General features: G+C 44.1%; 1 protein-coding gene across 1 annotated transcript; it reads right to left on the reverse strand.

Moving 5' to 3' along the window:
* Window positions 1–364: 364 nt before the first annotated feature.
* ccdc9 (coiled-coil domain containing 9) lies at window positions 365–19537 on the reverse strand. Its single transcript, XM_084148311.1, has 15 exons — window positions 19446–19537; window positions 18847–18904; window positions 18365–18469; window positions 17208–17369; window positions 14012–14455; window positions 12078–12161; window positions 11791–11958; window positions 11362–11546; window positions 10382–10446; window positions 7551–7671; window positions 7353–7470; window positions 6703–7222; window positions 6307–6468; window positions 5575–5688; window positions 365–2249 (listed from the first exon to the last, which is right to left on the reverse strand). Exons 2-15 carry the CDS (start codon window positions 18847–18849, stop codon window positions 2245–2247), a joined length of 2256 nt encoding a protein of 751 aa, XP_084004437.1. The 5' UTR covers window positions 18850–18904; window positions 19446–19537; the 3' UTR covers window positions 365–2244.
* Window positions 19538–21524: the final 1987 nt, after the last annotated feature.

Raw genomic sequence — 21524 nt, forward strand, 5'->3', positions numbered from 1 at the left:
GGTGCATTTGCCTATGATTATCGCACAGACGTCTATCAAAATGTTGTCCGCGAGGGTTGTAGATCTAAAATGAAGTTAGATTTATTTACCAAGGGATGAACATACAAACCTGCAGGGCGGGGGGTATTCATTTTATTTTCATATTTCTGGTGTCGTGTTGGGGAAATAGCTTTAAAGGCATCACAAACAATATTCTCCCTGGAGCATTCACGGTCGAAACCATGGGCAAAACCATAAACTAAAAAGCCAGGGCACTGCATTCACTTTGTGCGACAGGCAAAAACATAATTATAATCCCTACACGCACAATACATCAGTCAACTGTTTGAGGTTGCACTTATTGTAAATCACGAGAAACATTATTGAGACCGGACCACCATACATTTATTTGATATGAAAACTAAGAAGCAAAATAAACAGAATACATTTCATGTTGTACATTTGACAGTTGCGCATGAACCAATGAGTTTCCTGCCAAATCATAATTTTATACTTAAAGAAAAAGCTATCAAATGTAATCTCCTGATTGATTGATTAAAGGGTCAATATCTTGGGATAAAAACGAATGAATGGTAATCAACGGATAAACAGGAAAAGTCTAGAATTTAGGATCATGCTAGTTTAGATAGGCCAGTTACACTCCATTCCAAAAATAAACCCAAATAATGCAGTTTTATATTCAAACGAAGATATTATAGAAGTTTAGGAAAATTCGATGCTTATAATACAATCACTAAGTCATCAGAAACGGAAAAGAATGAGGATATAGAATGCAAATCACAAAGAACAAAAATTGATGCCTTTTTTCCACACAAAACATTGGAATTTTTAGTTGCAATTAAAAATATTAAATTATAAACTACATATTGCATTTCCTAGAGTTATTGACATGATCCATTCATTTCACCTCTTCATTCCTTTTTGAGAAATACAATTTAAGCATAGTTTAATATCTGTGCTCCTGTTCATTATAGGTGAGCCAGATTTTGAGTTCATGACCAAGAGTACGCTAAAAAAAGCCAACAAGACTTAAAAATCTAAACAAAATCGTGGTCTGTTGAGGTACATGTTCGGATGCTCCTTGATTAAAACTAGAAAGGCCACTAGCGATCTATCGCAAATGAGAAGCAAAAGGAAAGCTTTGGATGGTCATGGTTATTAACAAACATTGTCAGGGTCACATGATGCCTATGTGCTTGGTTAAGTACAATGTACCTCACTTAAAAAGAAACTAATAACATTTTAACTATACTCCTCTTGGGGTCACAAATGTAAACCAACTTTGTTACATGATTATCAGGAAACAGAATGTACATTTTTCAATGCCATGGCTTAAATTTGTTCACATAATTAGTTTCATGACAAAATACAACTAAAAAGTATTGAGTTAAGGATAAAGGGGGCCAAACCATATCCATACAAACTACACAAAGAGAGGGTTTGTGTCACGAATGGCACCCTATTGCCTCTATTGTGCACTAATATTGACCATTGCCCTTAGGACTCAAAAGTAGTGCACTGTATAGAGATAGTGACATTTGGGACACAAACAGTGTCCAATAACATTCACAATCATTAATTCAGTTTTTACAGGCTAACAGGGGAGGACAGTTTTGGGTGTTTGGGTCTTGGGAATCTTTAAAGTAAGGGCAATTAAAACAAGTGTGGATAAGCTGTCGTCAATAAGCTGCCTACATTCAGGGAGGAGAATGCTCTTTCAACTGTTAGCGTGCCAAATATGTAATTTTTAGCCATGTTGAAAGGGCATAAGAGTCTCTTTGACCTTCCAAAAGAAGAGAGGTGGAGTTTTTGTTTTTTTAAATGCTAAGGTTGAACAAGTGAGGTGAGAGAATTTCATATTTGTGAGTTTTCGCGAAATGTAATAGTTTCATTTGTTAATCATACACAAATCAATAACACAAAACGTAAAAACAAGTTGGGGATTTGTTGACTTGACATCACAGTAACATCCTAATTGGCTGCCATAAAACCCAAGCCATTTACCGTAGTGGCTCAGATGAACGGCAGTATCACTATTCTATGCAAGTCAAACAGTACAGAACATACGTGGTCTGATTGTTGAGGAGAGGGAGAGGTTTGGAGGCCTCCAGGTTGTCTGTGATGGCTGCTCCAGTCATGGTGCGCGAGGCCCGGTTTCCTTCCTTCTTGTCATTATTTTCTCCCCTCCTCATCCCATCATCTGTGAACCACTAGCACTGAAAAGTCAGTTTCCCAGAGCAGCTCTCAGCCTGTTGATAGAGAACAGAGGGAGTGGGGGGGGGGGGGGGGGGGTCACTGTGCTGCAAGCTGGCTTAATCTGCTGTCTGTCTCCAACACTGCTAACACAGCACCACATGCATGGGACAGCATGGTATGGCATGGTCTCGGTCTGGTATTAGCTCTCAGCAGAAAAATAACTACCAATGGTCGTCCAAATAGGTATATAAAGCTCATACATGATATTATAGTACTACGATATATGGAATATGCATAGATTAATGTAACCCAAGCTACTCACCATTGACAGTATGTTTCCATCAGCCAAACAGGCCTTTTCTGCAATGCTCATTTGATTGCCTATTCAATGCGGGATTGGGTAACAGTCCTCTCATGGACCAATATTAGTCTCCCTAGCCTCAAAAACATCAAAGAACTCGAAGAGAGGCGGTTTTAATCAATCAGGCTCAGAGTTCAAAAGGGTTTCCATTACATCCACACCATCATTTGTCGGTCAGACTGTGGCTAATCTCCTCATAAAAGCCTTTCAACGTTAATTGGGCCTCTTCTTCCAGTACTTCACCGATCTCCACCCTCACTAGACTAACGGGATTTGGTGCAGTGACTGTCTTCATTCAGCCAAAGCATAGACACCCAAGTTTAGTCCCAAATTACACCCTATTCCCTTTATAGTGCACTACTTCTGACCAGAGCCCTATAAAAGTAGTACATTATAATAATAATAAGCCATTTAGCAGACGCTTTTATCCAAAGCGACTTACAGTCATGCGTGCATACATTTTTTTGTGTGTGGGTGGTCCCGGGGATCGAACCCACTACCTTGGTGTTACAAGCGCCGTGCTCTACCAGCTAAGCTACAGAGGACCACATTATGAAGGGAATAGGGTGCCGTTTAGCATGCACACCAGCCATTAGCTGTGGTGATTACCACCAGAGAAACACACTTAAAGGGTTGTAAGGAGAAGCCTAATAATGATGACAAGGACCAGACAACAAGGAAACATTTATCTCCTCAGAAGAGCCTTTTACAGACTGGGAGTTTTCTCTGCAAGGGCTTCAATAAGAAAAACAGTCATAATGGTATCATGTTGTGATACCAAGGTACTGCTGTCAATCACATCATATGTGAAGTCATGGGGTCAGAAGGGTGCAAAATAACCTACAAAAGCCAAAACTAAAGGAAAAAACATAAATCTGTGTTGAAGCTATCGGTTTACAACAGAACACTCATAAGGGTTGGGGGAAGGATTCTACATTCTAGTACTCACGACTAAACATCTACAAAAATCTAGTCATACAATCCCACCTTCATAATGGCAATTTTTTGGGGCATTTAAGCTGCCTTGTCAAAGTGCAGTGCATTGTAGCTCAACAGAGAAATGCTCAATTCATTTGTTCTGTGTATCACTAAATATACCATCTGGGCTGTTACAAACTCTACTGATGTATTAAAGAGTATAAAAAGCTTGAGTCAGAAATAAATGATCCACTTCTAAAAAGGCATGTCATTGCTAATTCTTAGCACTCTGCCCTCAGAGACAAAGGGAGTGCAATGAATGCACATTATCCTACACATCATTAAAACATGATTTAGAGTGCATTTACTGCGCTAATGGGCCACATTATTTTTTAAACTAAGCTCATGAGAAAGCAATAAATGGTTTCTGAAACCATTAATGCTAGATTTCTTAATTGAAAAAATAACGAAGTGTCCACCCCGCTTCTGTTTTGGTATAACGCTAAGGGATGGGCCTGGAGAAATCTAACCACTCTCAAATTCATAGACAGATCTATGGGATGCAGACTGACCATCCATGATATCAAGATGATAGTTTTAACCATCTTTTGAGGCTATTGTGTTTGTTTACATTGTTTACAAACTTATATTTTGGGTTCTCTCATACAGTTGAACTAAGCTCAAAAGGTGGGGGGGGGGGGTGTTTAGTACTTTTTACCCCTTTTTTCTCCCCAATTTCGTGAGATCCAATTGTTAGTTACAGTCTTGTCCCATCGCTGCAACTCCCGTACAGACTCGGGAGAGGCGAAGGTCGAGAGCCACGCGTCCTCCAAAACACGACCCTGCCAAGCCGCACTGCTTCTTGACACACTGCTCGCTTAACTCGGAAGCCAGCTGCACCAAAGTGTCGGAGGAAACACCATACAACTGGCGACCGTGTCAGCGTGCATGCGCCCGCCACAGGAGTCGCTAGAGCGCGATGGGACAATGACATCCCGGCCCGCCAAACCCTCCCCTAACCCAGACGACGCTGGGCCAATTGTGCGCCGCCTCATGAGGCATTTCTAAGTTATATTCTTCAAGAATCAAATGGGTATACATCATTAACTTATACGTCCAACAATGGATGTGGCAACTAAGTATTCTAACTTTAAGTGAGAAACACAGGCATCGTTTGTGTTTGTCATTGAAGGGCTTTACAGAGAGGTGCTATTCAACCTTTCTAGGGATGTCAAAGTGGAGACTATGGGAAAGGCTAAATTATGCATTTTGATGACATTGAGACAAAATACATAAACAGGGCAAAAAAAATAAAAAATCTAACATGTTTTTTTGGTGGTTTCAATTGAGTAATGCACTGTTTAAACATGTTCTGTTATCATCCAATGGGTGTCTGGTTCTGGTTAGCGTTATTACATTTCAGGCGTAGTGAAGTCTTAGCCAAACAGACATCAATTTAAGAGGCAGACAGCATGATGAGGAGAAATGAATGGAAGAGCAAATTTGATTCTCATCCTTCTCAAGCCACTCTTCATCCATATGTCAGCCATGCGATTAACAAACCCATGAAAAACAGAAAATATATGTGATTTTGCTCATTCGAGATTTGGGACAGGGTGGGCAGTAGTAAATGCATTAACCCACAAAACAAGGAAACGAGAAGGCAAACCCAAAGGAAAGTGTTCAAAGGGTAAAACGGCAGGGTTTCACACAGTGAGGTGTGGTAGCCATCGTGAAGGGGGCGGAGGTTAGTACATTCAGTTCCCCAGGAGGAAACGGCAAGGCGGAGGAGTTTCACAGAGGATTTGGAGAAAAAAAAAAAGAGGGCTCCCATTGGCCAAAGAATGCAGTGAGTGACAGACAAGCCTTGCCCGTGCCCAGTAGAAGTTGTTCGTGGGGTCATGCCAGCCAGCCAACTTCCGACAGACAGATGGAGAGGACACAGAGAAGAGGGGTGAGTGGCAAACAAAGAAAAATCAATAAAAGAGGGAAAGATAGAGGGAAGGAGGGAGGTACGTTGGTTTGTGGTTAGTGCTCGGCGGGAGTCAGAGACTTCTTACAGAAAGCCACCGTCTCAAAGTCAGTGATGTGAACCGCACCTGAAGATGGCTGCTCCAAGGTGTCTGGGGCAGTCTCTGGGACAGTGGCCGGCTCAGACAGGCTCTGGTCAGACTCCAGGACAGGGGCAGGAGTGGCGGCAGGGTCCTCCTCATCTGGATCAGATGGTTCAGGGAAGGAAGAATGAGTCAGACACATCATTTGATTTTTACCACAGCCTTCAGGTGGTCATAAAAATAAAACGTCAGATGACCATAAGCAACAATGCTGCTTTGCCTGCATTTTGATTCTGTGTGTAATTCAGCCCTATGGAATCTTCTAGTCTCCATTTTAGCATTAAAAGGCACAGTGCAGTTGAAAACGTGATATTCCTGTGTTTTATATACATTTCCACACTATGAGGTTGGAATTATACTGTGAAATTGTGAAAATGATGATAATGTCCTTTTAGTGTAAGAGCTGTTTGAAATGACCACCTGAAATTTCAGCCTGTTTTGGTGGGAAGGAGTTTTGGCCTTCCTGATGACATCACCAGGCGGTAAATAAGAAAGAAAGTTCTAAACCTTTCTGCCAATAACAGCTAGTTTTCAGTTTTCCCCTCCCCACTCAGACCACTCCAAGACGGTCCTAGCTATATTCTTGTTTGAGAAATTGCTATTTTAGTTGATGTTTTACCATTTTATTTGAAAACAATTACAGTAAGGTACTTACTTGTTACCCAGAATGATTTGATATTAAGATAAAAAACGGCTGCTTTGCAGTGGGATAGTTACCCTCTGTGGGGGTAGCAGGTGTCTCCTGGGCTGGTGGAGTGGTGGTGGTCTCCTCTTTCTCTGGGGGGTCAGTGGGGGTAGAGACAGGCTCTAATGGTGACGATGATACAGGAGTTTTTTCCTGGATCAGAGTCTCCTCTGGTGGAGCATTAGTGACCACAACTGAGAGTTATAGAGAGAATGATGGGGGGGGGGGGGGGGGGGGTTTAGTGCGGATGAAGAAAACCCAGAACAGACAACTGACAGAATGCTGAGCATCAACAGACACATATCATTCTGATCAACTTTGCTGGTTTATCCTGAATTTAAATGGTAGCACATTCAACAGCATGTCAAATGTACGGTATGATCTTGCAATATAATACAACGGTCAAACCAGTAAATAAATATCTGTACCTGTCCGTGTGTCCCTCTCCTTCTCTGGCTCTGCTGGCTTGCTGGGACTGGGGGTTGGGCTGGGGCTGGAGTTGACCTTAACCTGTGCAGGGCTCCCCTCAGCGCTTGTGGGTTTCAGGGGGCTCTCCCCCATACTGCTCCGGGGGGACTGCATCTCCATCTCCTCCCCCCAGTCTGTGACCGCCTGGTGGCCGTCCAGGGGAGAGAAAGGGCTGAGAGGCTTGGGGCCATCGGGGGAGTCCTGAGCCTCCTGTGGGGAGGGGATGTAGACTTTGGGCCTCGGGGTGCGCTGCTCTTTGGGACTGGCTGCGGAGGGGGGAGTGGAGGGAGGGGGTGAGGTGGCAGCGGACTTCCCTGCTGTGGTTTCTGGGCGAGGTGCCTTCTTCGGGGACTGTCCGTCTTTCTCCTCCGAGTCGTCTCCCTCAGAGTCGTCCTCCCCGTCCGTATCTTCGTCCTCTCCATCGCTGGCATCCTCCCACTCATCCTCATCTTCCTCTGCGTCACCACTCTTCTCCTCCATCTAAGAGGAAAAGAAGCAGACAAGTCACCTCTTAATGTGGATCATGGAAAGAGATCATGTTAAAAAAACAACACTGGCATACATGTGTTAAAACACAGATCCCAGTTTATGGTGGTAGGAGACGACATACCTTTTGTGATGAGGGAGCTTTGGTCTTCCGATCCTCCTTCTGAGTCTTCTCCTCCTTCTTGTGTTTCTCCTCCTCCTCCTCCTCCTTCTCCTCCTCCTCCCAGCGGTTATCGTGCATGCTGTCAAAGAGATCCAGTCATTGGAATGGTGAGGAACGAAAACAACAGATCTAGTCAAAGCGTTAGAAGAGGGGCTGTACCTGTAGTTGTGTCTCTGTCCTCGTCCCCTCCCCCGCTCTCCACTGCCCCCCTCCCTGGGTCCTCTACCCTGCCCCAGGAAGTCTCCGAACGTGGGCGCCTTGGGAGGCCCCTTCACCTCGTCTGTGGAAGTGAAGGACGAGGGAGGAAGAGAGTTCAGATTAGAGGGGTTGGCGTGGAAGAACAGGTTTCAAGACCTTGAAAATAAATGAATGACAGCCCCAGTACTGACACAGCAGTGCCGCTCTGAAATGGCATCATATTCCCTTTATAGTGAACTACTTTGACCAGGACCCATAGGGCTTTAGTCAAAAGTAGTGCACTATTTAGGGAATAGGGTGCCATTATGGGACACACATTTGTCTATTCATCACTTTGTTGGATAGCTTGTAAAGTGCCGCTGGGTTTTGAGGAAGGGATGGAGAAAGACTGCAACACATAGCAGCTTAGACGAACACACACAGACACACAGCCAAAGCAAGTGCATTCAATGAGGGAAGCTAATTTCATCCTCGGTTGAGCATCTGAGGGGCAAGGCATATATTCTGACAACAAACATACTAGTAGTTCCAGTCTAGGTTGTGCTTGAGCAACCCCAGTGACAGCATTCCAAGATTGTCTGTGGAAGTCAGACCTGACGTCTAGAATAGGGTTCAGTTCCAAATGGCACCCCTATTACCTATTTAGTGCAGTACTTGGGGTCCAGGTCAAAAGTAGTGTGTTATTGGGAATGGGATGCCATTTGGGACACAACTTAACACACAGCAGAATGCTGGGGGGGGGGGGGGGGTGAGCCACACGTAACGCACACCAACTCAGTCCCATGCCATTGGCTAACCTGAGGCCCCGCCGTGAGGCTGTGTGCGGGAACCACGCCCCCTGGCTGTGGGGAGGACACACAGAGTGACGTCACTCACGTCACTACACACAGGGTCACCACAACAACACTATCTACCGTATACACAGATAATACAATATGTTAACGGGGCTTGGAAAAATTAGAGTGTTGCTCTGACAAAGCATCAATGAGAGTGTGCTGCGTCTAATGGAAAGGTTTGAAGTGTTGTTTGTGTGTATGCACTTACAGTGGGGGAAAAAAGTATTTAGTCAGCCACCAATTGTGCAAGTTCTCCCACTTAAAGATGAGAGAGGCCTGTAATTTTCCTCATAGGTACACGTCAACTATGACAGACAAAATGAGAAAAAAAAAATCCAGAAAATCACATTGTAGGATTTTTTATGAATTTATTTGCAAATTATGGTGGAAAATAAGTATTTGGTCAATAACAAAAGTTTCTCAATACTTTGTTATATACCCTTTGTTGGCAATGACACAGGTCAAACGTTTTCTGTAAGTCTTCACAAGGTTTTCACACACTGTTGCTGGTATTTTGGCCCATTCCTCCATGCAGATCTCCTCTAGAGCAGTGATGTTTTGGGGCTGTCGCTGGGCAACACGGACTTTCAACTCCCTCCAAAGATTTTCTATGGGGTTGAGATCTGGAGACTGGCTAGGCCACTCCAGGACCTTGAAATGCTTCTTACGAAGCCACTCCTTCGTTGCCCGGGCGGTGTGTTTGGGATCATTGTCATGCTGAAAGACCCAGCCACGTTTCATCTTCAATGCCCTTGCTGATGGAAGGAGGTTTTCACTCAAAATCTCACGATACATGGCCCCATTCATTCTTTCCTTTACACGGATCAGTCGTCCTGGTCCCTTTGCAGAAAAACAGCCCCAAAGCATGATGTTTCCACCCCCATGCTTCACAGTAGGTATGGTGTTCTTTGGATGCAACTCAGCATTCTTTGTCCTCCAAACACGACGAGTTGAGTTTTTACCAAAAAGTTCTATTTTGGTTTCATCTGACATTCTCCCAATCCTCTTCTGGATCATCCAAATGCACTCTAGCAAACTTCAGATGGGCCTGGACATGTACTGGCTTAAGCAGGGGGACACGTCTGGCACTGCAGGATTTTAGTCCCTGGCGGCGTAGTGTGTTACTGATGGTAGGCTTTGTTACTTTGGTCCCAGCTCTCTGCAGTTCATTCACTAGGTCCCTCCGTGTGGTTCTGGGATTTTTGCTCACCGTTCTTGTGATCATTTTGACCCCACGGGGTGAGATCTTGCGTGGAGCCCCAGATCGAGGGAGATTATCAGGGGTCTTGTATGTCTTCCATTTCCTAATAATTGCTCCCACAGTTGATTTCTTCAAACCAAGCTGCTTACCTATTGCAGATTCAGTCTTCCCAGCCTGGTGCAGGTCTACAATTTTGTTTCTGGTGTCTTTTGACAGCTCTTTGGTCTTGGCCATAGTGGAGTTTGGAGTGTAACTGTTTGAGGTTGTGGACAGGTGTCTTTTATACTGATAAGTTCAAACAGGTGCCATTAATACAGGTAACGAGTGGAGGACAGAGGAGCCTCTTAAAGAAGAAGTTACAGGTCTGTGAGAGCCAGAAATCTTGCTTGTTTGTAGGTGACCAAATACTTATTTTCCACCATAATTTGCAAATAAATTCATAAAAAATCCTACAATGTGATTTTCTGGAATTTTTTTTCTCAATTTGTCTGTCATAGTTGATGTGTACCTATGATGAAAATTACAGGCCTCTCATCTTTTTAAGTGGGAGAACTTGCACAATTGGTGGCTGACTAAATACTTTATTTCCCCACTGTATCTGTGAATGGGTGAATGTGTTTGTTTGGGATAGAGAGGGAGAAAGGGTTGAGTAAAGTCTGCCGTCCTTGTCCGTCAGTGATTGTGTAACACTGGTAACAAACAACGCCTTGTCATCAGAGTCTGGGGGGGGGGGTGGGAGTTTGGGTGTGACTTGCCTCTCCTGCTGCCTCCCTGGTCTGGCAGCATGCCCTCTGCAGCCACAGCTGGGTCCTCCTTAAACCTGTGAAAGCACCGCAGGGTCAGACCTCCTCACCTTCACATCGCATTACCACTGGACCTGTCAATCCCTCCCTGCCACCACCCCCACACCTATCGCACCGTCACAAGAAACAAAGACATGGCTAAAGGACAATCAGACTTGTGAACATAATCCCTAGCTGTGTATTACCGCTTTCTATGTTATCTGTTTGTAGCTTGTGAGGTGTGGAAACACTGTTGCTGTTATGTATTTTGTTTTGTTGCTTTTTGTGCTATTACTGTCTGTCACATGTTGCTTGTCCTATGTTGCTCCGCATGTGCTCACTGCTCACTGTTTGTCTGTATTATTGTAATTGTTTTTAATAACCTGCCCAGGAACTGCGGTTGAAAATTAGCCGGCTGGCTAAAACTGCCACTTTTACCGAAAAGTTGATTAATGTGCACTGTCCCTGTAAAAATAAAAATAAACTCAAACTCAAACACAAACCCTGCCCAACGCCAAGCCTCTGACCAGCCTCCCCAACATGTACCTGTATGGGCCTCCTAAACTCACATGGCCTTCATGCTCTTATGGCTAAAGAAAGAGCATGTGTTGAATGCTGAATGTGATACATTTTTATCCACTATCATTTAGATATGTTCTAATCCACGCATCTTGTTCCTGTGGTTCTCCCTTTCTGGGCTGCATCTCAGGATGTACAGTAAATGGAACACAACATCTAAAACATAAAGTGTGGCAGCCGGTAATCATTTGATATTTTGGAGCGGTGTTGTCATCTTGGGCTTCAGTGTGCACTGCCTGGTTTGGTGCACTGAATGCCTGCTGTTGTGGTGTTTTTGTTAATAAAACCCTGGCTGTCTCCAAGGGTATTTGTGAGCGAGATGTGATCCCAGTGTGTCAGTGGTGTTAGCGGTCCTCCTCCAGTCAGTCACTCACAAGCCGTCAGTCTTCTGGGCGTCCCATTCCCGTCTCCACTGGCCCGTGGCGTTCCTGTGCCTGGCCAGACGCTCCTCGTCAATCTCCTCACGCTCCTTCTTCCAGCGGAGGTACTCGGCACGCTCCCGGCCCGTCATAGACATGGTCATATCCATGGAGCCCTTAGGGCCTCCTGGTCTCCGACTCTGTTGGAGAGAGAGAGAGGGGGGGGTGGAAAAAGGAATGTAAAGTAGCAGGATTGATAGCAGGATGTAAGAGAGAAGGGAATTAATAGCATGATGCAGAGGAGAGAAAGGAAAGACATAAAACAGATAGATCAAACTTTGTTCTAATTTTCAATAAAGGAAATGTGTCAACAAAAAGGAGAAGACAAACCACACAGAACATTTGACCGATCATGTCGTCTACAAAACAGAACAGAGCACTCACTGTCCACTCCTTCTCCAGCTCAGATCCCGTCTTCACGTTGTCAAAGTCTACTCCGCCCCAGTTTCGGACGTGTCGGCGGCTGCCCTCTTTGCGGTCCATGTCCGGGACTGGGCCGGAGCGCCGCGGGTCATCCAGGAAGTTACGGATGGGCTTGTCTCCCTCGGCAGGCTGCAGAGGGATTCCAAAGACAGCATCCTTACACTATCTATGTCAGGTCTTCAATGCTAAACTGTCATCAAATAATCTGATTGTAATCCGATTTTCACAAAATGGCTTCCTGTACATACCATTTGTCCTCTTTCATACTCTGCAATCTTCTCCATCTCCTCGTTCATCTTCTCAATGTTCTGCCTCCTTTTCTCCTCCCACTCCTACAGAGAGGCACAACATTTTAGAAAGAATATAGAAAATAGAGTAGGCCATTCCAATTCGCTAAATTTCACACCCATATGTTCTTTCTAAATCTTGTTCAGTCTTTTTCTCCAATTACTATAGTATGTACAGTCGTGGTCAAAAGTTGAGAATGACACAAGTATTGGTCTTCTCAAAGTTCACTGCTTCAGTGTTATGAGATATTTTTGTCAGATGTTACTATGGTATACTGAAGTATAATTACAAGCATTCCATAAGTGTCAAAGGCTTTTATTGACAATTACATTAAGTTTATGCAAAGAGTCAATATTTGCAGTGTTGACCCATCTTTTTCAAGACTCTGCAATCCGCCCTGGCATGCTGTCAATTAACTTCTGGGCCACATCCTGACTGATGGCAGCCCATTCTTACATAATCAATGCTTGGAGTTTGTCAGAATTTGTGGGTTTTTGTTTGTCCACCCGCCTCTTGAGGATCGACCACAAGTTCTCAATGGGATTAAGGTCTGGGGAGTTTCCTGGCCATGGACCCAACATTTCTATGTTTTGTTCCCCGAGCCACTTAGTTATCACTTTTGCCTTATGTCAAGGTGCTCCATCATGCTGGAAAAGGCATGGGTCGTCACCAAACTGTTCTTGGATGATTGGGAGAAGTTGCTCTCGGAGGATGTGTTGGTACCATTCTTTATTTATGGCTGTGTTCTTAGGCAAAATTGTGAGTGAGCCCACTCCCTTGGCTGAGAAGCAACCCCACACATGAATGGTCTCAGGATGCTTTACTGTTGGCATGACACAGGACTGATGGTAGCGCTCACCTTGTCTTCTCCGGACAAGGTGTTTTCCGGATGCCCTAAACAATCGGAAAGGGAATTCATCAAAATGACTTTACCCCAGTCCTCAGCAGTCCAATCCCTGTACCTTTTGCAGAATATCAGTCTGTCCCTGATGTTATTCCTGGAGAGAAGTGGCTTCTTTGCTGCCCTTCTTGACACCAGGCCATCCTCCAAAAGTATTCGCCTCACTGTGCGTGCAGATGCACTCACACCTGCCTGCTGCCATTCCTGAGCAAGCTCTGCACTGGTGGTGCCCCGATCCCACAGCTGAATCAACTTAAGGAGACGGTCCTGGCGCTTGCTGGACTTTCTTGGGCGCCCTGAATCCTTCTTTACAACAATTGAACCTCTCTCCTTGAAGTTCTTGATGATCCGATAAATGGTTGATTTAGGTGCAATCTTACTAGCAGCAATATCCTTGCCTGTGAAGCCCTTTTTGTGCAAAGCAATGATGACGGCACGTGTTTCCTTGCAGGTAACCATGGTTAACAGAGGAAGAACAATGATTTCAAGCACCACCCTCCTTTTAAAGCTTCCAGTCTGTTATTCTAACTCAATCAGCATGACAGAGTGATCTCCAGCCTTGTCCTCTGACAAGATGGCAGCTAGTCCTTTTGTGGCAGGGCTGAAATGCAGTGGAAATGTTTTTTTGGGATTAAGTTCATTTTCATGGCAAAGAGGGACTTTGCAATTAATTGCAATTCATCTGATCACTCTTCATGACATTCTGGAGTATATGCAAATTGCCATCATCAAAACTGAGGCAGCAGACTTTGTGAAAATCTGTATTTGTGGCATTCTCAAATCTTTTGACCACGACTCATCTTCCCATTACTCATGTCATTGCAAAGTAACCAACATCATCATTAAGATATACTGTACAACCTAAAGGTCTAACCATCATTACGGAGACTATACCACTGGTAAACCTGTGAGCCTATTGAAACTATACAACCTGGCACATCTACAGCAACATTGCCTCACTAGTTATTAGCTGATATGGTTTTGCTCACAGACCTTAGACTTCCTGTCACCACCCTGTGGTCCTCCTCCTTCTTCTCTTTCTCGTCCTCCTCGTCCTCCTCTTCCTCTCCTTCCTCCGCGTGGGGCACGTTCACTGCGGCCGGGGCCCTCTCCTGGCCCCTCCATGCCTGGACCCCTCTCCTCTCTTGGACCCCTCTCCTCTCTTGGACCCCTCTCCTCTCTTGGACCCCTCTCCTCTCGTGGTGGTCTCTCCTCTCGTGGTGGTCTGTCATGGGCCTGGCGTGGGTCTGCTAGGGGTCTGTCAGGGCGTTGCTCTCTCCTCTCCTGCCGTTGTCCTCCCCCTCTCTGTCCACCCCTGCTGAGCCGCCCGGACCGCCGCGGGGGGCTTTCACCTTGGGGTCTGGGGCTGTCTCCCTCCTCAGAGTCCCTCCTTCCTCGGGGTGGCCCTTGTTTCCAGTCATTGATCACCCGTTTCTCCTGCAGGGAGAACATACGTTTTGATTAGACCCGCTTTGACCCACTAAAATACCGGAAAATCCCTGGCATACATACAGTGTGGGGAAAAAAGTATTTGATCCCCTGCTGATTTTGTACGTTTGCCCACTGACAAAGAAATGATCAGTCTATAATTTTAATGGTAGGTTTATTTGAACAGTGAGAGACAGAATAACAACAAAAAAATCCAGAAAAACACATGTCAAAAATGTTATAAATTGATTTGCATTTTAATGAGGGAAATAAGTATTTGACCCCCTCTCAATCAGAAAGATTTCTGGCTCCCAGGTGTCTTTTATACAGGTAACGAGCTGAGATTAGGAGCACACTCTTAAAGGGAGTGCTCCGAATCTCAGCTTGTTACCTGTATAAAAGACACCTGTCCACAGAAGCAATCAATCAGATTCCAAACTCTCCACCATGGCCAAGACCAAAGAGCTCTCCAAGGATGTCAGGGACAAGATTGTAGACCTACACAAGGCTGGAATGGGCTACAAGACCATCGCCAAGCAGCTTGGTGAGAAGGTGACAACAGTTGGTGCGATTATTCGCAAATGGAAGAAACACAAAAGAACTGTCAATCTCCCTCGGCCTGGGGCTCCATGCAAGATCTCACCTCGTGGAGTTGCACTGATCATGAGAACGGTGAGGAATCAGCCCAGAACTACACGGGAGGATCTTGTCAATGATCTCAAGGCAGCTGGGACCATAGTCACCAAGGAAACAATTGGTAACACACTACGCCGTGAAGGACTGAAATCCTGCAGCGCCCACAAGGTCCCCCTGCTCAAGAAAGCACATATACAGGCCCTTCTGAAGTTTGCCAATGAACATCTGAATGATTCAGAGGAGAACTGGGTGAAAGTGTCGAGCTCTTTGGCATCAACTCAACTCGCCGTGTTTAGAGGAGGAGGAATGCTGCCTATGACCCCAAGAATACCATCCCCACTGTCAAACATGGAGGTGGAAACAATATGCTTTGGGGTGTTTTTCTGCTAAGGGGACAGGACAACTTCACCGCATTAAAGGGACGATGGACGGGGCCATGTCCCGTCAAATCTTGGGTGAGAACCTCCTTCCCTCAGCCAGGGCATTGAAAATGGGTCGTGGATGGGTATTCCAGCATGACAATGACCCAAAACACACGGCCAAGGCAACAAAGGAGGTGCTCAAGAAGAAGCACATTAAGGTCCTGGAGTGGCCTAGCCAGTCTCCAGACCTTAATCCCATAGAACATCTGTGGAGGAAATGACTTGGAGAAGATCTGCAAAGAGGAGTGGGACAAAATCCCTCCTGAGATGTGTGCAAACCTGGTGGCCAACTACAAGAAACGTCTGACCTCTGATTGCCAACAAGGGTTTTGCCACCAAGTACTAAGTCATGTTTTGCAGAGGGGTCAAATACTTATTTCCCTCATTAAAATGCAAATCAATTTATAACATTTTTGACATGCGTTTTTCTGGATTTTGTTGTTATTCTGTCTCTCACTGTTCAAATAAACCTACCATTAAAATTATATAGACTGATCATGTCTTTGTCAGTGGGCAAACGTACAAAATCAGCAGGGGATCAAATACTTAATTCCCTCACTGTACAGTGCTATGCTGTCACTCCAAATTCCCAGACACATGCACACAACAGAGATGTCTCTGAAAACCAACGTCACAGATATAATACAAGGTGTCAGAAGACTTAGGTGTCTGAGCTTTTAACTCTAAAACGTATCCATATAATAACCCTATCAGACCAGTACATTTAGGGCAATACCACAGCACCCTCAACAAGTCCCTTCTTGTCTGAATGAGTGACCTTTACAGTGTGAAGCGTGGGGTGGATCACAGCTGTAGGGGCCATTTGAGAACCGAAAAGATCTCAACAGGCTTTGATTAAAATGCACTCCAGCCTGTCTCTCCACAGGAGGCTGTTTAAAAAAACACACTGTCTGAAAGGAAGTGGCACGTACTGTAACTACCTTCAAGAGCAGCAATGGCATGAGAGCATCCCCTTCAGGTGGAAATACAGGGCGCTACCCAAATGTAACCCTATTCCCCCATAGGCTCTGGTCAAAAGTAGTGAATAGGGTGCCATTTGGGACGCAGCCATAGCCAGGGATTTGCATTCACCTCTATCTATGTAGAATGGAATTATACAACTTTTACCCATCTGAATATACAGGAGATGTATTATCATCAAGCTGAAGCAGGGGTATAAAGTTGGAACCAAAACATCTCTCTGTTCATGGTGTACGTCATCACTTTCCTGTTCTGTGTGAGGTGTACCAGACTCAGCTAGCATAATTTCACCCAGCTGCTGTAAGATATATGGCCCTCTCAGGTCCACCTCATTTCGACGTCCTCCATTAGGCATCCCTAATCTCATCCAGCTGCCACAGCAGGGGAATATGAATGGTTTGACTGACAGGTCATTTGGATGTGAGCGGGCAAATAGATGGGTGCCTGTCAAAGTCTATGAGACTTGTTCTGGTAAAGGCCATCTTTCAGAGCTCAGGGGGTTATCTCCAAGCCAAGTGTTTGAGAGTGCACATTGTCTAGTTTTTGGGTCTTCTTAAATCATGTTTGTTCAGTTGGCACAAACGGAATAAATTGTTTTCAAATGGAAAATGTGTGTTCTTATTGGTTCAGATAGTAACTAGTCCATATCTCATAGTTAGCTTGGTCTGATATAGCCTGGTACTACAGTATGTGCTGAGACAGAGCCCTCATCCTGGTCTCACCCCTGCAGGTTTGGAGAGGTCTACAGTGACAGTGAAGTTCTCTTTCTCTGTCCTCCGTCTGTCTCCCTCTGGCGGGCCATCGTGAGGGCGGCTCTTCCTGGGTGGGTGCGTCTTCACGGCAATCCCCTCCTGTTCCGCCTTCTTTTTGTCCTCTTCTATTTCCTGTAGAAAGATAACAAAACAAATGTTGGCTGATGATAGGCTGACAAAGGCTCATCAGTGTCTCACTAACCTGATAAATCAAGCATGAATTCTGGGAGATTCAACAGAAAAGTGACCGATGACCATGATTTGAATACCCGGACAGTCAGAAAGCTATTTTGCAACGTGGCTATGCGATTTAGCTGTTTGACATAAGCTAATAATTTTACATTTACATTTTAGTCATTTAGCAGACGCTCTTATCCAGAGCGACTTACAGGAGTAATTAGGATTAAGTGCCTTGCACAAGGGCACAGAGTTTTTCACCTAGTCGGCTCGAGGATTCGAACCAGCGACCTTTTGGTTACTGGCCCAACGCTCTTAACCGCTAGGCTTGTTCCTAACCCATTAGAGACCAACAATCTCAGACTTTCTTTGTGAGGAAACTGGCAGTGAGCAATACAACCAGATCCACTACTTCTTAATGCAGGGACAATGTTTCAGACAAACTATAGCTAAACAGATGGCATCCATAAACATGGGGATTTCTGAATTGCTCCGAGGATGAAACTGAGACAGGTGGCAAGTACTCTCAGGAGAACTCAGTGGGGTTTGTTTATCCTTCACAACCTCTTCTTGAATCAAAGACATGTACACACACACCTCCAATAACTAGTAACCCAGTGCAAAAAACATTTACAGGCAATGCACTTGAGGATATATTCATATCTATACATTTCTTTTAATTTAAACTATTTACAGAGAAAAAAAAAGGCACCCCTTTAAGTGAATATAAAGATTAAATAATAATAATATAATACAATAGGGTATACTATCTAGCAGACACTTTTATCCGAAGCAAACTTATAGTGCGTGCATACATTTTCGTATGGGTGGCCTCATTGGGAATCGAACCCACAATCCTGACATTGCAAGTGCCATGCTCTACCAACTGAGCCACACATATGATGCTGCTGCTACAACAGGACTATAAATCTGATCCTGTGGGAGCTCACCTGGTACCTCCGGACCAGAGCTTCATTCTTCTTGCGCAGAGCCTCGATCCGTCTGTCAAGCTCTGCATCCTTCTCCTCCTTTGTCTTGAGATCCACCACTGTAGACTGAGAAATTGAAGGTATACATAAATTTTGAATAAGATTCTACAACGGGTTGGTCAAAACAAGCATTGTGATTTGTGCTGATCTACGGTACTCGGCTCCGCCTCGAACCTATGAACGCAGCACAGCCATGCTAAAAAAGTTGTTTAGCACGCCCTCTCGTGTACAATTGCTTTAGTATTGCATGTCATAGTTAACCAACTGTGATACTAGTATCAGCACATTTGATTCCCATTATGGTTTGGTTTGCATTCTCAGAGAAGCTAGTATGTATGATTTTGGCAATGTCTAAATTAAGACTGAAACAATATATCAGCCTAAACTACAGTCAATCTGCAAAATTACAACACATAATATATAATTGCATTTCAGAAGCTCACCATGGCCTCTAGCCCGTCCTTATGCGCAGGTGGTGGGCTGGAATCCTGACTCTTCCAGCTGATGTGGGTTTAAAAAAGGACTGTGAGAAATGCAGCTTGGAGGGTTGTTTACACAATAACCACTGCGGTGCATAGAAGGGGGATGCAAATGTAAAACAGCCGTATTTACAGCATGAACGGAGTACCAGAATGGAATTGGCTACTTAAAGACTATGGGTAGCCAATAATTACATCAGGCGAAGGTGTTGTAGCCTACGTGAATTCATAAATCCTTCATGAGTCCAGCTGCGTTCTGTGAGAAAGCCTTCTTAAGCTTTTAGTGAGTGCACATAACCTAGAAATGAGTTTAAGATGACACGCAAATGACATGTTATAGCAAATACCTTACACATTAGCCTACCTTTACAAATTAAACAAGTAAGTAACATTGGTTTTAGTAGTTTTCTTTAGACACTTGTGAGGTAAGCACACCACACCGGGCCATGTCTACGCTATCAGTCAGTTGGAAGTAACTTAACTGCAGAAAAAATATGCAACATTGTTTACAACGAGGTTGGCGTAAAGATACAAAGTATCACAATACAGTCGAACTAGATTACCTTTATCAAAGCGAGTTGTGGTTACAGACAGTGTGCTCAATACAATGTATCAAATCCAGCTCCACGACAATGTGTCCTCATATTCATTTCCTGTAATACAAATTCAACTTCCTGCCAAATTTGGAACCAGTTTTTAAAGAGACAGTACGCATATCATGCTATTTCAAATCTGCTTTCACAATCATGAAAATAACTTATCTAAAGACCTGAAATGTAGGCTATGTTAACGGATAAATAGCCTATATATCTTGGAAATAAATGAACGGATAGCAGTTTATGTTTGATAATGATTTACATTAGTGAAAATACAGATAGTTTGCCTACATCTGCCAAATCCACAAGGGGGCGACAATGTCTACGAAATAAAAAATACATTAAGAATCCTACGTTGTCTAGTAGTCTGGTGGTCTACATCTACCAGTTATTATGGTTATTATAAGGGTTCGGTTATTAGAGTCAGTGGTCTTATAATTAAGCTACTTAACTGGGTCAGGGACAGAGCAATATAACACCCCCTTCACATGAACATATGAGATCTGCATGATCATCTTCTGGCCACATGTTGCCAAATATTAATTATGGAAACAAAATGTGTAATTGTGGTGAAATGGGAATATAACATTTTAAAATAACAAGAATGTGTAGGTCTATAACAATTGAAACAATTTGGACAATTAAAACAATTTGGACAATTAAAACAATTGGTCCTTATACAGTTTAAAAATAGGTGCATGTGTCACTATCCCCTGAATAGGCGGCCAGACAAATGGAAAACCTTGATGTCGGTTGATGTTAAAACCGAGTGACACAAGCACTTAATTGAGTTACTGACATCCTCTCAAGGCTTCCAAGGCAAGGGATTCCGGGGCTGCCGCGCGCAGTTCCAACCAATCGCTCATGACCTGCCACTGCTGCCGATACGCTGTTTCGGGGCAGAAGAGTTTTATCAAAGGAAAACAATCCGTGGTGAGATATGGTATCTCTCTATCGCACGCACTCTCTGATGTGGGGACGCATAATTCGAGATAATCAATCATTATGTGGTGCATTCAGCAGATTCTTTATGAGGTCTTTTCCAGGGGTGTCATGCAACCCCAAAATATGAGGGGGCACAAAGTATGTCAGGATGGCTGGTCTGGAAAGGTGCTATGCCCATAAATTGGAGACTATTGTATTTTTCAAACACCTGAAACAAAATCTGAGGGGGCACAAGTACATGAAGATGGCTGGGGGCTGATCCGGAGGAGTGCTATGCCCAGTCCATAAATTGGAGACAATTGCATTTTTCAAACACCTGAAAAAGCTTTTTCCTGCAATCTACACTCTTAGAAAAAATGGTTCCAAAAGGGTTCTTCGGCTGTCCCCATAGGAGAACCCTTTTTGATTCGGTTCCAGGTAGAACCATTTTGGGCTCCATGTAGAACCCTCTGTAGAAAGGGTTCTACATGGAACCCAAAAGGTTCTTCAAAGGGTTCTTTTTTTTTTTTTAAGAAACAAAATATGCTTCTCTGCATCTCTGCTAAAATCTGTGTAAAAGATTGAAAGGAATGTGAGTCTTATTCAGTACATTTAGTTATTGCTTGCTTTTCTAAAGTCTACTAACCTTGCCAGCAGGCATGCCAGCTAAGCTAGTTAGACAAGCTAGCTACTCTAACTTGATTGATAGTCTGAAATGGCTTCTTGGTAGCTAGTTATGAGGGTGGGACATTGGGATCCTATCTGGGCTAGCTAAAGACAACTTCATAAAATTGCTATGTGGCTAGTAGTATTACAGGACAAATCTGAGGGGGCACGTACCCCCGTGCCCCCTATGGGAATGACGCCTCTGGTCTTTTCTATGGCAGAAATAATGATTCAGGTGCAACAGGTTAGAAAGTTGTGTGTCAAGAAAGTGTAGCCTACAAGGAATTGTCAAGAAAGTGTAGCCTACAAAGAAACCAATGAGTTAAAACCCTAAATAATTACCCTCCATGGCTCATTTACTGAACACCAGGATGTAGGCCTAAATTACATTTACATTTTAGTCATTTAGCAGACGCTCTTATCCAGAGCGACTTACAGTTAGTGCATTCATCTTAA

Source organism: Coregonus lavaretus (assembly GCF_964263955.1).
Source record: "Coregonus lavaretus genome assembly, chromosome: 30".
In the NCBI taxonomy this organism is placed as follows: Eukaryota; Metazoa; Chordata; class Actinopteri; order Salmoniformes; family Salmonidae; genus Coregonus; species Coregonus lavaretus.

Excerpts from the sequence above, each read along its gene's own strand:
- ccdc9 (XM_084148311.1), bottom strand. Across the intron at positions 12,162-14,011 it reads GTGGTGACAGGAAGTCTAAG|GAGTGGGAGGAGAAAAGGAG; the intron begins GTCTGTGAGCAA and ends GCCTCTCTGTAG. Across the intron at positions 11,547-11,790 it reads AGCTGGAGAAGGAGTGGACA|AGTCGGAGACCAGGAGGCCC; the intron begins GTGAGTGCTCTG and ends TCTCTCCAACAG.